Below are 18,565 nucleotides of genomic sequence, written 5' to 3' on the forward strand. Positions count from 1 at the left end.
GGACCCGGGCTCCTCAAGAAGGGCGCCTGTCCGGCAGCCGCGGGATCGGAGCCGCTGGGAAACCTGAGCCCGAAGCGCGCAGCCGCCCCGCGGGCACCGCCCCTGTCAACCCCGCGCATGCGCACACGCACGCACGCACGCACGCAGACTCCCGGGCGCCGGGCGCGGCCATGACGCCACTCTGCCCGGCCGCGCCCTGACGTCAGCGTGCGTCGCTCGGCGTGCGTCCGTAAGAAAAACTCGGGCGGCGTCGGGCTTCCCGCAACATCCGGCCTCTGGCTCCTCAAGTCGCAGTTGTCGGGCGGCTTCGGAGTTGCGGCGCGGACGCCGCGGTGAGTGCGGGTCACCGAGCCGGAGTCTCTGGTCGCGGGAAGACGGGCGGCGCCGGGGAGGAGCGGGCGGGGCGGCAGAGACCCCGAGTGGAGCGGCCGGGCGAGGCGGGCAGGTCCCCCGGGAGGCGCGGCTGTGCCGTCGGAAGCGGCGGTGGGGAGGCGCCCGCTCGGCCTCCGCGTCCGCGGGTCGGGCCCTCGGGCTGCGGCCGCGCCGCTGTGGGGCCGGGCCGTGGGGACCCGCGGCGGCGCCCGAGGGGGGAGGCTGCGCCGGGCGGGCGGACGCGCTTGCTTTTTTTTTTTTTTTCTGTCACCTTTATTTATTTACTCCCTTTTGTTGCCCTTGTTTCTTATTGTTGTAGTTATTTTTATTGAGCTTTTTAAAACATTTATTTATTATCCCCTTTTGTTGCCTTTTTTATTGTTGTTATTATCTGCCGTCGTTGTTGGATAGGACAGAGAGAAATGGAGAGAGGAGGGGAAGACAGAGAGGGGAGAGACAGACAGACGCCTGCAGACCTGCTTCACCGCCTGTGACGCGACCCCCCTGCAGGCGGGGAGCCGGGGGCTCGAACCGGGATCCTGACGCGGGTCGCTGCGCTTCGCGCCACGTGCGCTTAACCCGCCGCGCCACCGCCGGGCCCCGTGGAGAACCTTTTCTAAAATTGTGTTTCTTTTTTTTTTTTTTTTTTTAAGAATTTATTTATTTATTAATGAGAAAGATAGGAAGAGAGAGAGAGAAAGAAAGAACCAGATATCACTCTGGTACATGTGCTGCCAGGGATTGAACTCGGGACCTCATGCTCGAGAATCCAATGCTTTATCCACTGCGCCACCTCCTGGACCACAAATTGTGTTTCTTGTTGGAGACGGAAGTGGAGATGGGGAGAGACAGAGACACCTGCAGCCCCGAAGCTTTCCTCCTGCAGGTGAGGCCGGGGGCTCGAACCCAGGTCCTTGCGCGCGCCACCACCCGGCCCCAAAATAAAATGCTGCTACTTTTTTTTTTTTTTTTTTAAGGGCTGGTGTGATGCAAAAGACTTTAATGCCTGAGACTCCTAAGTCGCAGGTTCAATTCCCAGTACCACCATAAGCCAGAGCTGAGCTGGGCTGAGGTCAAAACCAAACCAAACCAACCAACCAAACAAACAAAAACGAAACAAAACCAAAAAGGGTTTTAACAATTAGAAAGCTAAAGTGGGTGGTCCGGGAGGGGACGCAGTGGATAAAGCACTGGACTCTCAAGCATGAGGTCCTGAGTTCAATCCCCGGCAGCCCATGGACCAGAGTGATGTCTGGTTCTTTCCCTCTCTCTCCTCCTATCTCCATGTCTCATGAAAAAATAAATTTTTTTAAGAGAAAGCAAGCAAGCAAACTGAAGTGGAAAGTCGTAGGAATTAAGATGGAGCCTCTGGAATGTGAATCATCTTGGCACTCAGCTGAGCCACGCGGGTCTGAGTCTCTGAAACAGGTTTTGTTTGCTTTGCAGATTGGCGACCGGAGGAGGTGGAGACCGGCTGCAGGGTCTGGGTCTGGGTCTGCCGCGCGCCCGGCCCTCAGCGGCGACCTGGGCTGAAAGAAGCTGAAAGAAGCGGAGGGATGCCGAGGGGGCCCCAGTGCCCCATGGTGGAGGCCCGGCTTTCACGTGAGACGCAGTGAAGGTCCTTGCAGTGTTTGCAGCGAAGGGCATGAAAGTTAGGACACCAGCATATGATGGAAGAAGTGTAAACAGACCAGCAAAGATGAGAGAAGCAGCAGCTAGTTTTAAGTAAGATTGATTTCATTTGGGATCCTACACAAATGAAAGTTTGACGTGCGGCGGCCGTTGCTTCACCCGGAATCTGCCGGCTGAAGCTAAGAGAAGTCGCTTAAGTAGATGACGATGAGCTGTGTGAGATGCTTGCCTTTACGTGATGTGGTGGCGCCAAGACTTTGATTCTGTTGTTGACCGGAATAAAGTGTTTTAAAAATCACATTTTAAAGTACGCAGGGAAAGAACCCTACACGTAGCTTTTTGTTTTCTTTTTCAATAGTTTCTTTAATTTTTCCCGAGTTCTACAGCATAATCAATAAATGACCTACTACCTAGGCTTTGTAAATTATAACTAAATTAAAGGCAGAATTTAGGTGTGTTTTTTTTCCTTCATAATTTAGGTTTTTCTGTAGTTGTCAAGAATTTTAGGAATATAAATCTTGAAAAACTCACTTTTTAAAAATACATTTCAGAGTGCTTCTAGCTGCTAGGTTACTTGGAAGAGCTCATGTAATCTCAATGAGTGCTTAATAGTATCTTAGTGCTTTAGAGAAATTGGTCCCACCTGAGAGTATAAATTCAGGCGTGGTTCCTGTGGAGAAGGAATAGTTCATCTTAAGTAGCAGTCTATTTGATTCTGTTCTGTGGTTAAAAAAAAAAAAAGTGAAACTTTTATGTGACGATTTTTAGGCATCAGAAAGTCAGGTCACTGATGCACAGAACTACCTCTCAAAGCGTTAGATCCCTCATAGCAAACATTTTATGATGGAAGGTAGCACCATCTTGTCAAATTGCTCAAGTGACAACAAGCAGAATATGAAGTACGACTTTTCGTGTGAACTCTACCGGATGTCCACGTACTCGGCTTTCCCTGCCGGTGTCCCTGTGTCAGAAAGGAGCCTTGCTCGCGCCGGCTTTTACTACACTGGTGTGTTTGATAAGGTCAAGTGCTTCTGCTGTGGTCTGATGCTCGATAACTGGAAACAAGGAGACAGTCCTGCTGAAAAGCACAGAAGGTTGTATCCCAGCTGCAGCTTCATCAAGAATCTGGTTTCTGTGTCTAATCTGAATTCCACGTCTAATCTGGATTCCACCTCTAAGAATACTTCACCAGTGAGGAACAGCTTCAAGCATTCGTTGTGCTCTCCCACTTCGGAATCTGGTGGCTCCCCTAGCGGTTCTTACTCCAGTCTTTCCTTAAACCCTGCTCATTCTAGAGCAGTTGACGACTCCTCTCCATTGAGAACTGACCTCTACAGTTACGCGATGAGTACCGAAGAAGCCAGAATTCTTACGTACCACAGGTGGCCACTAACCTTTTTGACACCAGCAGAATTGGCAAGAGCTGGGTTTTATTACTTAGGGCCTGGAGATAGGGTGGCCTGCTTTGCCTGTGCTGGGACACTAAGTAACTGGGAGCCAAAGGATGATGCAATGTCGGAACACAGGAGATATTTCCCCAACTGTCCATTTTTGGAATATTCTCTGGAAACCCTGAGGTTTAGCATTTCAAATTTGAGCATGCAGACACATGCAGCTCGCCTGCGGACATTCATGTGCTGGCCATCTAGTGTTCCAGTCCGACCCGAGCAGCTCGCAAGTGCTGGCTTTTATTGTGTGGGTAAGAAAAGAGCCAGCAGATAAAAACACATTTTTATCTCATTTATTTTGACATGCATTTGCGTTACATTCCACCTGAGCGCTTTGTTTTCTTTAGGTCGCAATGATGACGTCAAATGCTTTTGCTGTGATGGTGGGCTGAGGTGCTGGGAGTCTGGAGATGACCCATGGGTGGAACACGCCAAGTGGTTCCCAAGGTAAATAATTTGGAATGAGTAGACTTGCTTACATGATCAGGTTTATATTTTAGTGCAGTAAAACGTTCACAACATCATCAGATTAGCTTTTTTACTGTTACCCAGAGCACTGCCCAGCTCTGGCTTATGGTGGTGCCAGGGTTTTCACCTGGGATCTCTAGGGCCACAGTCATAAAGGTCTGTTGTGTAACTGATTTGTTTTTTTTACCTTTTTTTTAAAAAATTTTTTTTATTAATTGATAGAGACAAATAGAGGGGGCGATAGAGAGGGAAAGAGACAGACACTTGCAGCCCTGCTTCATCACTCATGAAGCTTTCCCCTTGCGAGTGGGGACCCGGGGCTTGAAACTGGGTCCTTGTGCCCTGTAATGTGTGTGCTTAACCAAGCGTACCACCACTTAGCCCCACTTTTTTTTTTTTAACAATTATGGCCACGGGGCTGGGGAGACAGCATACTGATGAGGCAAAAGACGTTTATTCCTTGTGTTCCAGGTTCAATATCTGGCACCATCATAGGCCAGAGCTGAGCATTGTTCTTGTTAGTAAACAATAAATACAATTATGATCATATACGTCATTTATAAATTCTGTACCTCTGCTTAGAGAAGACCTGAAGATGCCACAATTAAAAGAGAATATAACTAGAAAAAATGAGGGGGGGAGGGTATAAAAGGAATCTAGGGATAAGAAATGCAAACAATACATGAAAATCTGTTTTAAGTCTGATGATTTTTTTGTTTTCCTGAGTAGGTTTATCTTGTGACATGTTACTTCCCTCTTTTTCGTTACTGTCTCTATCAGAATTTCCTCGTTTATAACTATCCCTAGAAATAATTAAGGACCGGCATTGCCATTGGAAGTTGAATTAGAAATTCTTTTCTCGATCAGCGATCTCAACTTGGACAAGTTCTGTGACCCCTTTGGACCTTTTTCCACATCTGTGACATGAGTAGGATTGACTAGGTCATTTTTGGGTAAACATCGTAAAGGACACATAACATAGAATTTACCATGTCAGCTGTCAATTTACTGTGTTTTTCTTTTTTTCTTTTTTCTTTTTTTCCCCCTTATTGGGGCTCTACGAATCCACTGCTCCTGGGGGCCATTTTTCAAATTTTTGTTGCCCTTGTTGTTGTTATTGTTGCCATTGCTGTAGTTGTTGTTGGATAGGACAGAGAGAAATCGAGGGGAAGGCAGAGAAAGACAGACACCTGCAGACCTGCTTCACCGCCTGGGAAGCAGCCCCCTTGCAGCTGGGGAGCCGGGGGCTTGAACCGGGATCCTCGCGCCGACCCTTGCGCTGCGCTACCGCTGCCCCCCAACTATTTTTAAGTGTATATTGTGACATTGGGTCCATCCACTTAGTTCCGTAGTCATTACTATTCTTCATTTTCAGAACTTTGTCTTCCTACACTGAAGCTGCACTCATTACACTAACTCTTCATACCCCCATTCCTCTCTGCCACCATTCTTGTCGCTCGGAATTTGACTGAGTATCTCATAAGTCGAGTTGTATAATGCAATGTTTTGACCTGTTTTAAACTTTCAGGAAATTAAAAAAAAATTATGCTATGTTTATATGCTTTAACAAAAGAAGTTTGAAGTAAAATTTCATTATTGTAAATGGTTGTTTTAAAATCATGTCTTTGATTGTCATATCGATAAATTTTGACTGCATGACATGTTTTATGTAGGAAAAAGCATGTTACATTAAAAAAAACAGCTTTTGAATTTTAGTGTTTGAATCGCTACATTTTGCCCTTTGTAGAAAGAAAACTGGTTTATGTAATTTGTGGTTTAAAAGATTTTTTTTTTTTTAGCATCTTTTAATTTTATCGGCTAGAGACAGCCAGAAATTGAGAGGAGGGGGAGATAGATAGACAGACAGACACTTACAGCATTGCTTCATTTGTGAAGCTTCCCCCTGCAGGTGGGGACTGGGGATTTGAACCTGGGTCCTTGCACGTTGTAATGTGTACTCAACTGGGTGCGCCACCACCCAGCCCCCTGGTTTTAAAATCCCTTATTTCCAATGTGATTTGACCGCTCTTGGGTTACTGTTACTACTTCATTCAAATAGAGGGAGAAGACAGAGGAGAAGACACCGCAGCCCCAGGACTTTGGTGTCAGAAAATTCTCATGTAGTGCCGGGGTTTGAACCTTGTAGGCCGAGGCACACATCTTACCTAACAAACTGTTTCTCTGGTCCTGGAATGTTTTGTAAGCCTCAATTTGAGATCTTTTGTGATTCTAGATCTTACTATTTTAATGGAATTATGTAGAAAACAATAGAACACATTAGCACATAGTAACAAGTTTATGCTTTTTTATAATGTAGTTTTTGTTGTATATGTGTATGTATTAGGTCATGATTTAAAATGTTTCTACTTTGGGGCTTAGTCAGCGGGTTTCAAGTTTTTCTTTGAATAACAAATTCTTTTTTTTTTATTTTTTTATTTTTTTTTATTGCCACCTAGGGCTGTTGCTGGGGCTCAGTGTTGACACTACAAATCCACCGCTCCCAGCACTCCCCCCTTTTTTTCTTATCTTTTCTTTATTTGATAGAACAGAGAGAAATTGAGGGGAGGGGAAGATATATACAGAGAGAGACCCTGTAGGTAGGAAGTGGGGGCTTGAACTCAGGTCCTTGCTCATGATAACGTGTACTGAGCCCTCAAAAGGGTGTGAGGGCTACTGTCTATTTACTTATGGTTTTGGTATAAAACCTTATGATAAGCTTTTATTTTATAGGTGTGAGTTCTTGATACGCATGAAAGGACAGGATTTTGTTGATGAGATTCAAGCTAGATATCCTCATCTACTTGAACAGGTAAGTGGCATCTTGATAACTGCAGCATTGTGTTATCCTGAATAATTGTTCCAGACAGTATTATTCAGAATGCCATTCTTATCTGCTCTCTTATTATAGGCACCTGTTTTGCGCCCACACTAATAACAGCTTTAATTTTTTAAATTCCTTTGTTTAGTGCTTTTAAAACAAGATAGTTTGGGTTTCTAGATTTTTGAAAAGTCATTCAGCTTGTTACTGCAAAATTTGTGTCAGGGTTAGAGGAAGCTCTGTCTCTGCCTTTCTGTCTGTCTCTCTTTCTCTTTGGAGAAGAGAGAAACTTGTTAGGAGTTTGGAACCTTTGCGTGTACTTCAGTTGAAATAATGTCATTTTAAGTGGGAGAGAACCCATTAATGCTTTCTCCTGCTTTCCTGAAACTAGTAGTAGTATTTGCAGGGCTGTGGAGATAGCATAATGGTTATGCAAAAAGATGTTCCTGTTGAGGCACAAAAGATCCCAGGTTTAAGCCCCAGCACCACCCAGAGCTAGAGCTGAGCAGTGCTCTGATATAAAAAGAAAAGGAACTTGCATTTGAATTTAGAAGTAGGTGATGTTTTTGGTTTTGGGGGAATTAATGGCTTATAGTTGACAGTAAATTACAGTAGTTTGTATGTATGTAACATTTCTCAGTTTGCCTCATAACAGTTCAACCTCCACTAGCTCCTCCTGCCATCAGGTTTCAGGACCTGAACCTTTGCCCTTCACCCCGGAGTCCTTTACTTTGGTGCAGTACACCAGCTCCAGTCCAAGTTCTGCTTAGTGTTTTGCCTTCTGGTCTTGTTTTTCAACTTCTGCCTATGAGTGAGATCATCCATATTCAGCCTTCTCTTTCTGGCTGATCTCACTTACCATGATTTCTTCAAGCTGTATCCAAGATGAGGCGAAGAAGGTGAAATCACCATTTTTAATAGCTGAGTAGTATTCCATTGTGTATATAGACTGTGACTTGCTCAGCCACTCATCTGTTGTTGGACACCTGGGTTGCTTCCAGTTTTTGGCTATTACACATTGTGCTGCTATGACCATGAGTGTACACAGATCTTTTTGGATGGATGTGTTGGGTTCGTTGGGATCTATCCCCAGGAGAGGAATTGCAGGATCACAGGGTAGGTCGAGTTCTAGCCTTCTGAGAGTTAGGGGGTAAGCTCTTGACACGCACTAGGTGCCAGCAAACCTCATGGAAGTAGATGCATTTTAAGGATTTTTTTTATCGTGATAAATGTGAATCCGTGCAGTATGTAACTTGCTAAGTGTCCCAAAGTCGATGCACATCACTCAGAGTACACGCACTTGAGGTGTAGCTCTGTCAGGTTTCTAACCACACCTTTTTTTTTTTTCCCTGTTTTAACTTAGCTGTTGTCCACTTCAGACACTTCTGGAGATGAAAATCCTGACCCACCAAGTATGTATTTCAAATGCTTCAAACATATAATGGGAATTCTTTTAGAGTTAACATTACAAATGAGGAGACAAGAAACATGTCAAAAAAATAAAAATAAAAAGTCTTTGATAAGCTTTCCTGAGAGAAAAATGTTGCCAGAAGCTGGCATGTTGGAAAAGCCCAGTTGATAAAGATGTTTGGAATTTTTTTGGGCATGTGTGTGTGTGAAAGGAGAGAACTATCATCTGTTTAAAGCTTAACTTTATTAATGTCTGCCATTCAGTTCGTGCATGCAGTGTACATATGCTTCGGTGTTCAAGGCAGTAAAGGTAGTCGTGCTTACTGCACCAAGCACATCTAAAATGAGCTGTTGTACTCTGGGTGCACCATTTCAAAGAGGTATATTGACCAGTTTGTAGCATGGTCAGAAAAAGGAGTCTTTTTTTTTTTGTCCCTTTTCTCAATATCATATTTTCCTGCCACAGGGGTTTTACTGGGGCTTCATGCCTGTACAACTCCACTGTTCCCAGACTTTTTTTTAAATAGCGGGTGAGACTATTTATATATTGACTTATTTCTATTTTTTTTTTTTTTTTTTTCCTCTAGGGTTATTGCTGGGCTCGGTGCCTGCACCATGAATCCACCGCTCCTGGAGGCCATTTTTCCCCCTTTTGTTGCCCTTGTTGTAGCCTCGTTGTGGTTATTATTGCCATTGTTGACGTTGCTTTGTTGTTGGATAGGACAGAGAGAAATGGAGAGAGGAGGGGAAGACAGAGAGAGGGGGAGAGAAAGATAGACACCTGCAGACCTGCTTCACCGCCCGTGAAGCGACTCCCCTGCAGGTGGGGAGCGGGGAGCTTGAACCGGCTGGCTGATGGCACAGCCGGTTAAGCACACGCAGTAGTAAGTGCAAAGAGGTGCAAAGATTCGGGTTCGAGCCCTCAGCTCCTCACTTGTAGGGGGTTGCTTCACAAGTGGCGAGGCAGGTCTACAGGTATCTGTCATTCTCACTTCCTCTGTCTCCTCTCCTCTCTCTCAGTTTCTTTCTGTCCTATCCAATAAAAAGGAAAAAAAAAAAAAAGCCTCCTGGAGCAGTGGATTCCTGATGCAGGCACTGAGCCCCAGCAATAACCCTGGAGGCAAAAAAAAAAATCAGTGATAGAATTTTTCTAAGTATAAATTTCTTCGTCTTTTTTTGGTTACTAGAGTTATTACTGGGGTTTGGTACCTGCATAATAATTGTACTATACCCAGTAGCATTTGTTTATAATAAAATTTTTTTATCAGGAGTTGGGCGTTGGCGCAGCAGGTTAAGGGCGCGTGGCTCAAAGCGCATGCACCAGCTTAAGGATCAGGTTGGAGCCCCTGCTCCCCACCTGCAGGGGGGTTGCTTCACAGGCAGTGAAGCAGGTCTGCAGGTGCCTATCTTTCTCTGCCTCCCCCCTCAATTTCTCTCTGTCCTATCCAACAACAACTACAGCAATGACAACAATAACAACCAGGGCAATAAAAGTGTGAAAAATGGCCCCCCAGAAGCAGCCCAGCCCCCTAAATTCACCATGTTTAATAGCTGAGTAGTATTCCATTGTGTATATAGACCACAACTTGCTCAGCCACTCATCTGTTGTTGGACACCTGGGTTGCTTCCAGGTTTTGGCTATTACACATTGTGTTGCTAAGAACATACGTGCACACAGATCTTTTTGGATGGGTGTGTTGGGTTCCTTAGGATTTGTCCCCAGGAGAGGAACTGCAGGATCATAGGGTAGGTCCATTTCTAGCCTTTTGAGAATTCTCCAGACTGTTCTCCACAGAAGTTGGATCAATTTACATTCCCACCAGCAGTGTAGGAGGGTTCCTTTGACCCCACACCCTCTCCAGCATTTGCTGCTTTTACCTTTTCTGATATATGACATTCTCACAGGAGTGAAGTGGTATCTCACTGTTGTCTTGATTTGCATTTCTCTGACAATCAGAGACTGGGAGCATTTTTTTCATATGTTTCTCGGCCTTTTGGATCTCTTCTGTGGTGAATATTCTGTCCATGTCCTCCCCCCATTTTTGGATGGGGTTATTTGTTGTCTTGATGCTGAGATTTGCAAGTTCTTTATATATTCTGGTTATTAGCCTCTTGTCTGATGTATGGCATGTGAAGATCTCCCATTCTGTGAGGGGTGTCTTGGTTTGGGTAGTGGTTTCTTTAGCTGTGCAGAGGCTTTTTAATTTGATGTAGTCCCATAGGTTTCTACTTGCCTTAGTCTTCTTTGTAATTGGATTCGTTTCATTGAAGATGTCTTTAAAATTTATGCGGAAAAGAGTTCTGCCAATATTTTCCTCTAAGTATCTGGTAGTTTGTGGTCTAACATCCAGGTCCTTGATCCACTTGGAATTTACTTTTGTATTTGGTGAAATAATAGTGGTTCAGTTCCATTCTTCTGCATGTTTCAACCCATTTTTTCCAACGCCATTTGTTGAAGAGACTCTGCTTTCCCCATTGAATAGTCTGGGCACCTTTGTCAAAGATTAGATGTCCATAGGTGTGGGAGGTGATATTTTTTAAAGTTACACAATTTTGGAATTTAACATTTGTTTTTGTCTTTTCCAACAGTTGTTCATTTAAGACCTGGAGAGAGCTCTTCCGACGATGCAGTCATGATGAACACACCTGTGGTGAAAGCTGCCTTGGAAATGGGCTTCAATAGGAACCTGGTGAAACAGACAGTTCAGAGTCAAATCCTGACGACTGGGGAGAATTTCAAAACAGTTAATGACATTGTTTCAGCACTTCTTAATGCCGAAGATGAAAAAAGAGAAGAAGAGAAGGAAAGACAGATTGAAGAAGTGGCCTCAGGTACTTGGGAATGGTAGAATCTGCGTTGCTCTGCGGTGGGGCTGGTGGCAGGGTCTCACATGATCACGACCACAGCCCCCCGGTTGCTGGTGATAGGCCCAGTCATTCCAGAGCTGCTCCCTTTCTCCATGAGCATTGTAGCAGCCTCATGAAAGCCATCTGCTGCAGCCCAGAAGACACTAGCGTAACTCCTTCCTTGAGCTGCATTACATTTCATCACCGGACTGATTTAGATGGTTTTCAAAGAATGAGATGTTGAAGTTTGGTTGATAGACTGAGACAGAGTTCTGTTTAAATCTGTCTCTGGCAGGAGTTTGCTTAACCTGAAGTAAGTTTTTGGGACTGGAGAGAGAGCTCACCAATCAGGTGCATTCCCTGCTGGGAGTGCTGCTTGGGTTCAAGCCCCGGCACCACGTGGAAGGTGACTGTGTCTAATTTCTACTTTAAAAAGTAGACATTGGGAGTCGGGCGCTAGTGCAGCGGGTTAAGCACAGTGTGTGCAGTGGCCTGCTTGGATTGGAAGGTGGTGTTTCTATTAAAGTTTGTAAGGACAGGAATAATTAAAAGTCTTGTTTTGTCAGTGTAGCAAAGTATTGAAGTTTGATTTTTTTAAACAGTTCTGTTTAAATCTACCTTTGTCAGTAATTTGTTTAATGAGAACTCAGATTTGTGGGCAGAGAGATAGTTCACCAGGTAAGGCGCATTTCTTCCTGCTTCGGTTCATAGGAGGTGCCACAGCCCTGGGGGCAGTTCCAAAGCTGTGATGTCTCTCCTCTCTGCTTCTCTCTCTCTCTCTTTCTCTCTCTCTCTCAACAAAAACATCAGCCTGGAAGTGGTGGAATCATTCAAATGTGAGGTCCTAGATGCAACAAACAATGCTCCAGACACTCAAAATAGAACTCAGCGATCAGATCTCTAAAGTGGGACAACAGTATAATTTGAATGAAGTATCAGTAAATCAGTTCAGTGCAGCATCTAGCACATCCAGAAATTCTAAGTAGATTGATTTGGAAATGGGAGATTAGTTATTCAGAGGATCTGAGAAGGTTGGGGAGACAGTATAATGGTTATGCAAAAAGACCAATAAGTCTGAGGCTCCAGTCTCCTGGGTTCAATCCCCAGCACCACCATAAGCTAGAACTGAGTAGTAGTGCTTGGTTAAAAGAGAAGAAAAGACCTCACTGAGGAGGGTGGAAAGAGTAAAAGTTAGTGATAAAATACAGGCCCAAATGAAGTCTTAGTCATCTAGACAGCATAGTTTTCTGAACTTCACTTAACTTTATGAGGGTCAGAATAGTTTTGAATCAGGATCTGGAATTATTCTGAGTAAAGAAAAGGTCAGCCGAGGTAAGGGTGTAGGTAATGGCAAGGGACCATCATTAAGGCAAAGGCTGATATCCGTACTAGAAGGAGAAAGGAGCTGAGCAGTTGACTCAGAGGGCCGCACAAGGTGAAGAATTACCTGTTAACCACCTGGGAGCTGGCAGTGGGTAAAACATGGACTTTTAAGCACAGGGTCCTGGGTTTTGTCTGTGGCATCACAGGTGATCTGGTTCTCTCCTTTGCCCTCTATTTCTCCTTTCCTTCTCTCCCCCTTTCTTATTAGTAAATACATTAAAAAGAAGGGGAAGTTGTGGCTACAGAAGGGAATTTCATAGTTTCTGAGAGGAACTGAACATTTCAGGTCTAGAAAGAAGAGAAGGAAAGCATTGTTTATAGCATACTCCTTACTCCACTTGAAAGGTAGACACTATTTATTATTTATTTAAAAAACCGTAGGATAGGAGGGGTACAACTCCACACAATTCCCACCACCAGAACTCTATCCCATCCCCTCCCTCGACAGCTTTCCTATTCTTTGTCCCTCTGGGAGTATGGACCCAACATCATTGTGGGTTGCAGAAGGTGGAAGGTCTGGCTTCTGTAATTGCTTCCCCACTGAACATGGTCATTGACTGGTCGGTCCGTACTCCCAGTCTGCCTCTCTCTTTCCCTAGTGGGGTGGGGTTCTGGGGAATTGGAGCTCCAGGACACATTGATGGGTTTGTCTGTCCAGGGAAGTCTGGTTGGCATCATGCTGGCATCTGGAACTTGGTGGCTGAAAAGAGAGTTAACATACAAAACCAAACAAATTGTTGTACAATTATGGACATAAAGGCTGGAATAGTGCAGATGAAGTGTTGGGGGTACTCACTGCAGACTGTTGTGTACTTTTGCTTTCAGGTATATATTTTGCCCTAGTTTATGGATATGTGTGAACATACGCTCAATCTCAGGGGACCTGGTCTATATCTAGGTTTTGGGACTTTGTTAGGAAGTGAACCACCTGGGATGGAATTAGAGAATACTATGAAAGGAAAGGTCTCTCCCGAATAATGAAGCTGAAGGGTTGTCATTCCACACGTGAAGTCTCTGGACACAGTCTGAAGTGAAGCATGCTGGGGTGGTACTCGTTGCGTTGATTATGTTGCGATCAGCGGATGCAGTATTATTTGATATGAATTGAGAGAAGCATACGGGAAAGTGCACCCCACCCTAAGGTCCAGGACTGGGGGAAATACAGGCTCTATAGTGGGAATGTGAGGTTCCTGCTGTCTTAGGGCTCAAGAAGACAATGGTTAGTTATTGTTATTGTCACATTATTTGGTAATTGAGTTAACTTTGAAAAGTCCCTTTGTTAGGGTTTGCTGTATAATACCCAACATCTTGTATATAACTGTGCCACTGGTTGCTTCTGTTCTCCCTGGTCTAGGCTTTTGAGAGAGTCAACATATCAAAGACTCAGCCTATATATTAAAAGACTGTCTTGTTTTAAAAAGTTCAAGACAAATAATCAATTTTTTCCCTCTCATATTAATTAAATAGTGATTTATATGACTACACTTTAATAGGAGTGTATGTAAACACCATTCCCACCACCAAAAGACTGTGTCCTGTCCCATCCACCCACCCCCACCTCCCTACTGCCCCGGGAACGAATGTCCACCCTCCCCCTCACCACAGTGTTTTTACTTTGGTGCCCTAGACACTTTTTTTTATAAAGGGTGAAAATAGACGACTAAATACTGAAGAGATTGGCATACCAAAAGAAGGAATATTCTGAGAAAAAAAAAAGTCATACCCATAGACCGTAAATGTATAGGATTTAACCAAATTTTATATGATTTCTTGTTTTTTATTGTTGTAGTTATTGTTGTTGTCATTGTTGGATAAGACAGAGAGAAATGGAGAGGGGAGGGGAAGACGGGGGAGAAAGACACCTGCAGACCTGCTTCACCACCTGTGAAGCGACTCCCCTGCATGTGGGGAGCCGGGGGCTCGAATCGGGATCCTTATTCTGGTCCTTGCGCTTTGCGCCATATGCACTTAACCCACTGCGCTACTGCCCAACTCCCACAGTCACTTTTTTTTTAAAAAAAAAATTCCCTTTTGCTGCCCTTGTTGTTTTATTGTTGTAGTCATTGATATTGTCCTTGTTGGACAATAGGACAGAAAGAAATTGAGAGAGATGGGGAAGACAGAGGGGAGAGAAAGACAGACACCTGCAGACCTGCTTCACTGCCCGTGAAGCGACTTCCCTGCAGGTGGGGAGCCAGGGGTTCGAACTGGGATCCTTATGCCGGTCCCTGCGCTTTGTGCCACGTGCACTTAACCCGCTGTGCTACTGCCCGACTCCCAAACAATGACTTTTTTTTTTTTTTCCTCCTCCAGGGTTATTGCTGGGCTCAGTGCCTGCACCATGAATCCACTGCTCCTGGAGGCCATTTTTCCCCCCCTTTGTTGCCCTTGTTGTAGCTTCGTTGTGGTTATTATTGTTGTTAATGTTGTTCATTGTTGGATAGGACAGAGAGAAATGGAGAGAGATGGGGAAGACAGAGAGGAGGAGAGAAAGACAGACACCTGCAGACCTGCTTCACCGCCTGTGAAGCGACTCCCCTGCAGGTGGGGAGCCGGGGGCTCGAACCGGGATCCTTATGCCGGTCCCTGCGCTTTGCGCCACATGCGCTTAGCCCACTGCGCCACCGCCCGACCCCCAACAATGACTTTTTAAAAAAATCAGCATCAGGGCCCTGGTGGTGCTGCACGTGGTGAAGTGTCTGTGTTACAGTGCTCAGGACTAGGGTTCAAGCCTCTAGCCCCACCTGTAGGGGAAAGTTTCAGGAATGGTGAAGTAAATGCTGCTGCAGCTGTCTCTCCTTTCCAAGTTTCTGTCTCTATCCAGAATAAGAAATTAAAAAAGGAGGGTTGATGTGCAGGTACTGAAAAGTTTGGATAGGAGGCTGGGTGGTTGTGTGCACGTTATGTGCAAGGACCCGGTTCAAGCCCCTCTTCCCACTTGCAGCAGGGGATGCCTCAGATCTGTGTCTTATCTTTCTCTTTTTTTAATTTTTAAATATTTATTTTCTTTTTTTGTTGCTCTTGTTTTTTATTGTTATTATAATTATTGTTGTTGTTATTGATGTCGTCATTGTTAGATAGGACAGAGAGAAATGGAGAGAGGAGGGGAAGACAGAGAGGGGGAGAGAAAGACAGACACCTGCAGACCTGCTTCAACGCCCGTGAAGTGACGCCCCTGCAGGTGGGGAGCCAGGGGCTCGAGCCATGATTCTTACGGTCATTGCGCTTTGCGCCACATGCGCTTAACCCGCTGTGCTACCACCAGTGTTTTATCTTTCTACCTCCCCCACTTCCCGTTTCCGTCCTGTCAAATAAAATGGGGGGCCATTGGGATTAGTGGTTTTATTTATAGTGTTAGCACTGAGCCCCAGTGATAACCTGGTGGAAAAAAAAAAAAGTTTGTTTAAACCTAGACTTCTATGAAATAGTAGTGGTAGCTAACTGCCAGGCATTTGTGCTGAGCTCAAGTCTGGCAGGAGAGCTTACTTAAGAGGGAAGCTGCGTAGCTGACATCACTAGGAAGAGGCCAGGCCTGACTTGCCCGGTTAAGCTCTTCCCCAGCAGCCCTGTGGCTCAGTGCTGGCTAGAGAACACTGTCTTAGGACGCCTGGCCACGCAGCTAATGCTTTCTGTGGCATTGGGCAAGCTGCTCCTTCCTCACTCCCTGAAATTTGGAGCAGTCATACTTCGTTTGCTTAACCCAGAGTGTCTGCATCTGCTGAGACGGGTTATGTGAAAGTGCTTACGAACGTCAGCTGATACACAGAAGGGGTGGAAATTGCTTTCTGTCCTCAAATAGTGCTCTGCTTTCTTTCATCACAATAAAGGAGAAGAGGGGCCCTAAGACAGAAATATGTAGACTTTCGTTTACTTTTGTTTTAAAGGTTGAATACATGTGAGAGAGTTTCACAAGAGGCACAGAGAGGGATGTTAGAGCATCACTCAGGAACGCTAGGGACTAAAGAGAGAGCCCCAGACTTTTAAGTTCAACAGTAAACGAGCTTTTAAAAGCAGAAACCTTGAGGGGTCGGGTGATAGCACAGTGAGTTAAGCGTACCTGATACAAAGTGCAAGGACTGGCGTAAGGATCCTGGTTTGAGGGCCCCCCCCCACCCCACCCCCCACCCCCGCGCCTGCAGGCAAGTCTCTTCACAGGTGGTGAAGCAGGTCTGTAGGTGTCTTTTTTTCCCCATCTCTGTCTTCCCCTCCTCTCTCCATTTCTTTCTCCTATCCAACAGCTACAACGTCAACAACAACAATAGTAACTACAGCAACAATAAAACAAGGACAACAAAAGGGAAAAAAATTTAGAAAAACAAAAGCAGAAACCCTGTATGTACAATATCTTGCCTGAATCATCAGGATATGTCTCAAAAGACAAACATTAAGGTGTACAAGTGATTTTTGTCCTCTTGCAGTTGTGTATTTAGTACTTAATTGAATGAGTGCTAGTTACTACACAGGTAATGTTGGTTCATTTGAGAATCTAACAGATCTCTCTCCAATTAAGATGACTTGTCATTAATTCGGAGGAACAGAATGGCCCTCTTCCAGCAGTTGACATGTGTGCTGCCGATCTTGGATAATCTTCTAAAGGCCAGTGTAATTAATAAACAGGAACATGAAATTATTAAACAGAAGACGCAGATACCTTTACAAGCAAGAGAACTGATTGATACAGTTTTAGTTAAAGGGAATGCTGCTGCCAACATCTTCAAAAATTGCTTGAAAGAAATTGACTCTGCACTATATAAGGCTTTATTTGGTGAGTTTGTTAGTGGCATTCTGTTAGAGATCTTTGCGATTATGCTTATCTGTTGTCCATAAAATTAATCCAATCAGCCAGCAATAACCTGTACATAAAGTAGTTCAATGGTGTACTGATGTTTTTGTATTTTCTTTTTCCTCAGTGGAAAACAATATGAAGTATATTCCATCAGAAGATGTTTCAGGTAAATTACATCAAGACTTAAAACAAACATGATTGTCGCTTTTTTTTTTAATGGAAGGTGTGTAGAAACTAAGTTTCATTGAAGTTTCTTTGTTATTAGGTCTGTCATTACAAGAACAATTGAGGAGATTGCAAGAAGAAAGGACCTGTAAAGTGTGTATGGACAAGGAAGTGTCTGTCGTGTTCATTCCTTGTGGTCATCTGGTGGTGTGCCAGGAGTGTGCCCCCTCTCTAAGAAAATGCCCTATTTGCAGGGGTATCATCAAGGGTACTGTTCGGACTTTTCTTTCATAAAAATGGACTGTATCTTTGCCTGCACATAACATCTGAAGTAAAATAGTAATGACTGGTCACTGGAGCTATTTATGTTCTGCTTTGTTTTGATACTAGTAATCTTATTTCAGAAATAAACACGGCACTATAGGCCGCATTTAATCGTAGTCTCTGCTTGTAGGAAAGGAACTGTTTGATCTGGTGTATATGTGTGAAGCTAAGAGAAATTGGAAGGACAATTTCACATTTTCGTGTACTATTTCAGGCATGAATTAATGTGGCCTGTGTATTTTCCCCAGCAGCTTTGAGCACATCTGCATCAGATTGTAACTTAAAGAACCGGAAACCCAGAGCTGCTGAGTTCACCAGTTTTAGTGCTACATTCTCTTAGGGGTTTTTCACGCCAGTTGTAAAATAGGATTTTTGGATTTTTTTTTTCTCTTAGTGGCAAATAAGCTGTGCCCTAACTTGTGAGAAACATTTTAATAAAGTTCTTTTAAAAGCTACATTGGACATTTTTGTTCTTCCTGATTTAAAGAATGTTTCCCACACTCAGAGGGTTTTAAGGATTGATTAATATATATAAGCATGCTAATTTGTCACATATTAAATATTTAACTAAATCACCTCACTGGCCCAACAGTTTTTCTCCTCCCTGTGTGTTTGGGTTTTTTTGAGAGAGAGCAGAGCACCGCCCCACTGTGTGGAGTCTCCTTGTTGCTCCTGAATGTGACAGCACTCGACTGCGGAGCCGCCCTCTGAGCTCAAGAAGCGCTTGGTCTGTGTTGGAATGCTGCACAGCCTGCTTGGATGCTTTTGCTGTTGAGGTGATGTTGGTTTCCCAGACTTCCACCTCATCAGCTGAAGCTTAACAGTGTGCTTCATGGCAGTCATCTAGATGACAGTGTCTGCCCAGTTTCTTTGTCTATTTGTAGTATAATTAGAATTGAAATTCTTAACAAA

The 18,565-nt window shown here is 44.4% G+C and overlaps 1 protein-coding gene across 1 annotated transcript; it reads left to right on the plus strand.

Moving 5' to 3' along the window:
- Window positions 1-1,921: 1,921 nt before the first annotated feature.
- LOC103111441 (baculoviral IAP repeat-containing protein 2) lies at window positions 1,922-18,108 on the plus strand. The gene is made up of 8 exons (XM_007520726.3): window positions 1,922-3,703; window positions 3,800-3,899; window positions 6,651-6,729; window positions 8,102-8,150; window positions 10,738-10,980; window positions 16,889-17,143; window positions 17,289-17,330; window positions 17,430-18,108. The coding sequence occupies exons 1-8, from the start codon at window positions 2,845-2,847 to the stop codon at window positions 17,621-17,623; spliced, it is 1,821 nt and encodes a 606-aa protein (XP_007520788.1). The 5' UTR covers window positions 1,922-2,844; the 3' UTR covers window positions 17,624-18,108.
- Window positions 18,109-18,565: the final 457 nt, after the last annotated feature.

This window comes from Erinaceus europaeus, chromosome 20, assembly GCF_950295315.1.
Source record: "Erinaceus europaeus chromosome 20, mEriEur2.1, whole genome shotgun sequence".
Lineage (NCBI taxonomy): Eukaryota > Metazoa > Chordata > Mammalia > Eulipotyphla > Erinaceidae > Erinaceus > Erinaceus europaeus.

Coding starts and splice junctions, on each gene's coding strand:
- LOC103111441 (XM_007520726.3), top strand. CDS start 2,845: ATGATGGAAGGTAGCACCATCTTGTCAAATTGCTCAAGTGACAACAAG. Junction 3,900..6,650: donor CACGCCAAGTGGTTCCCAAG/GTAAATAATTTG, acceptor TTTATTTTATAG/GTGTGAGTTCTTGATACGCA. Junction 6,730..8,101: donor ATCCTCATCTACTTGAACAG/GTAAGTGGCATC, acceptor GTTTTAACTTAG/CTGTTGTCCACTTCAGACAC.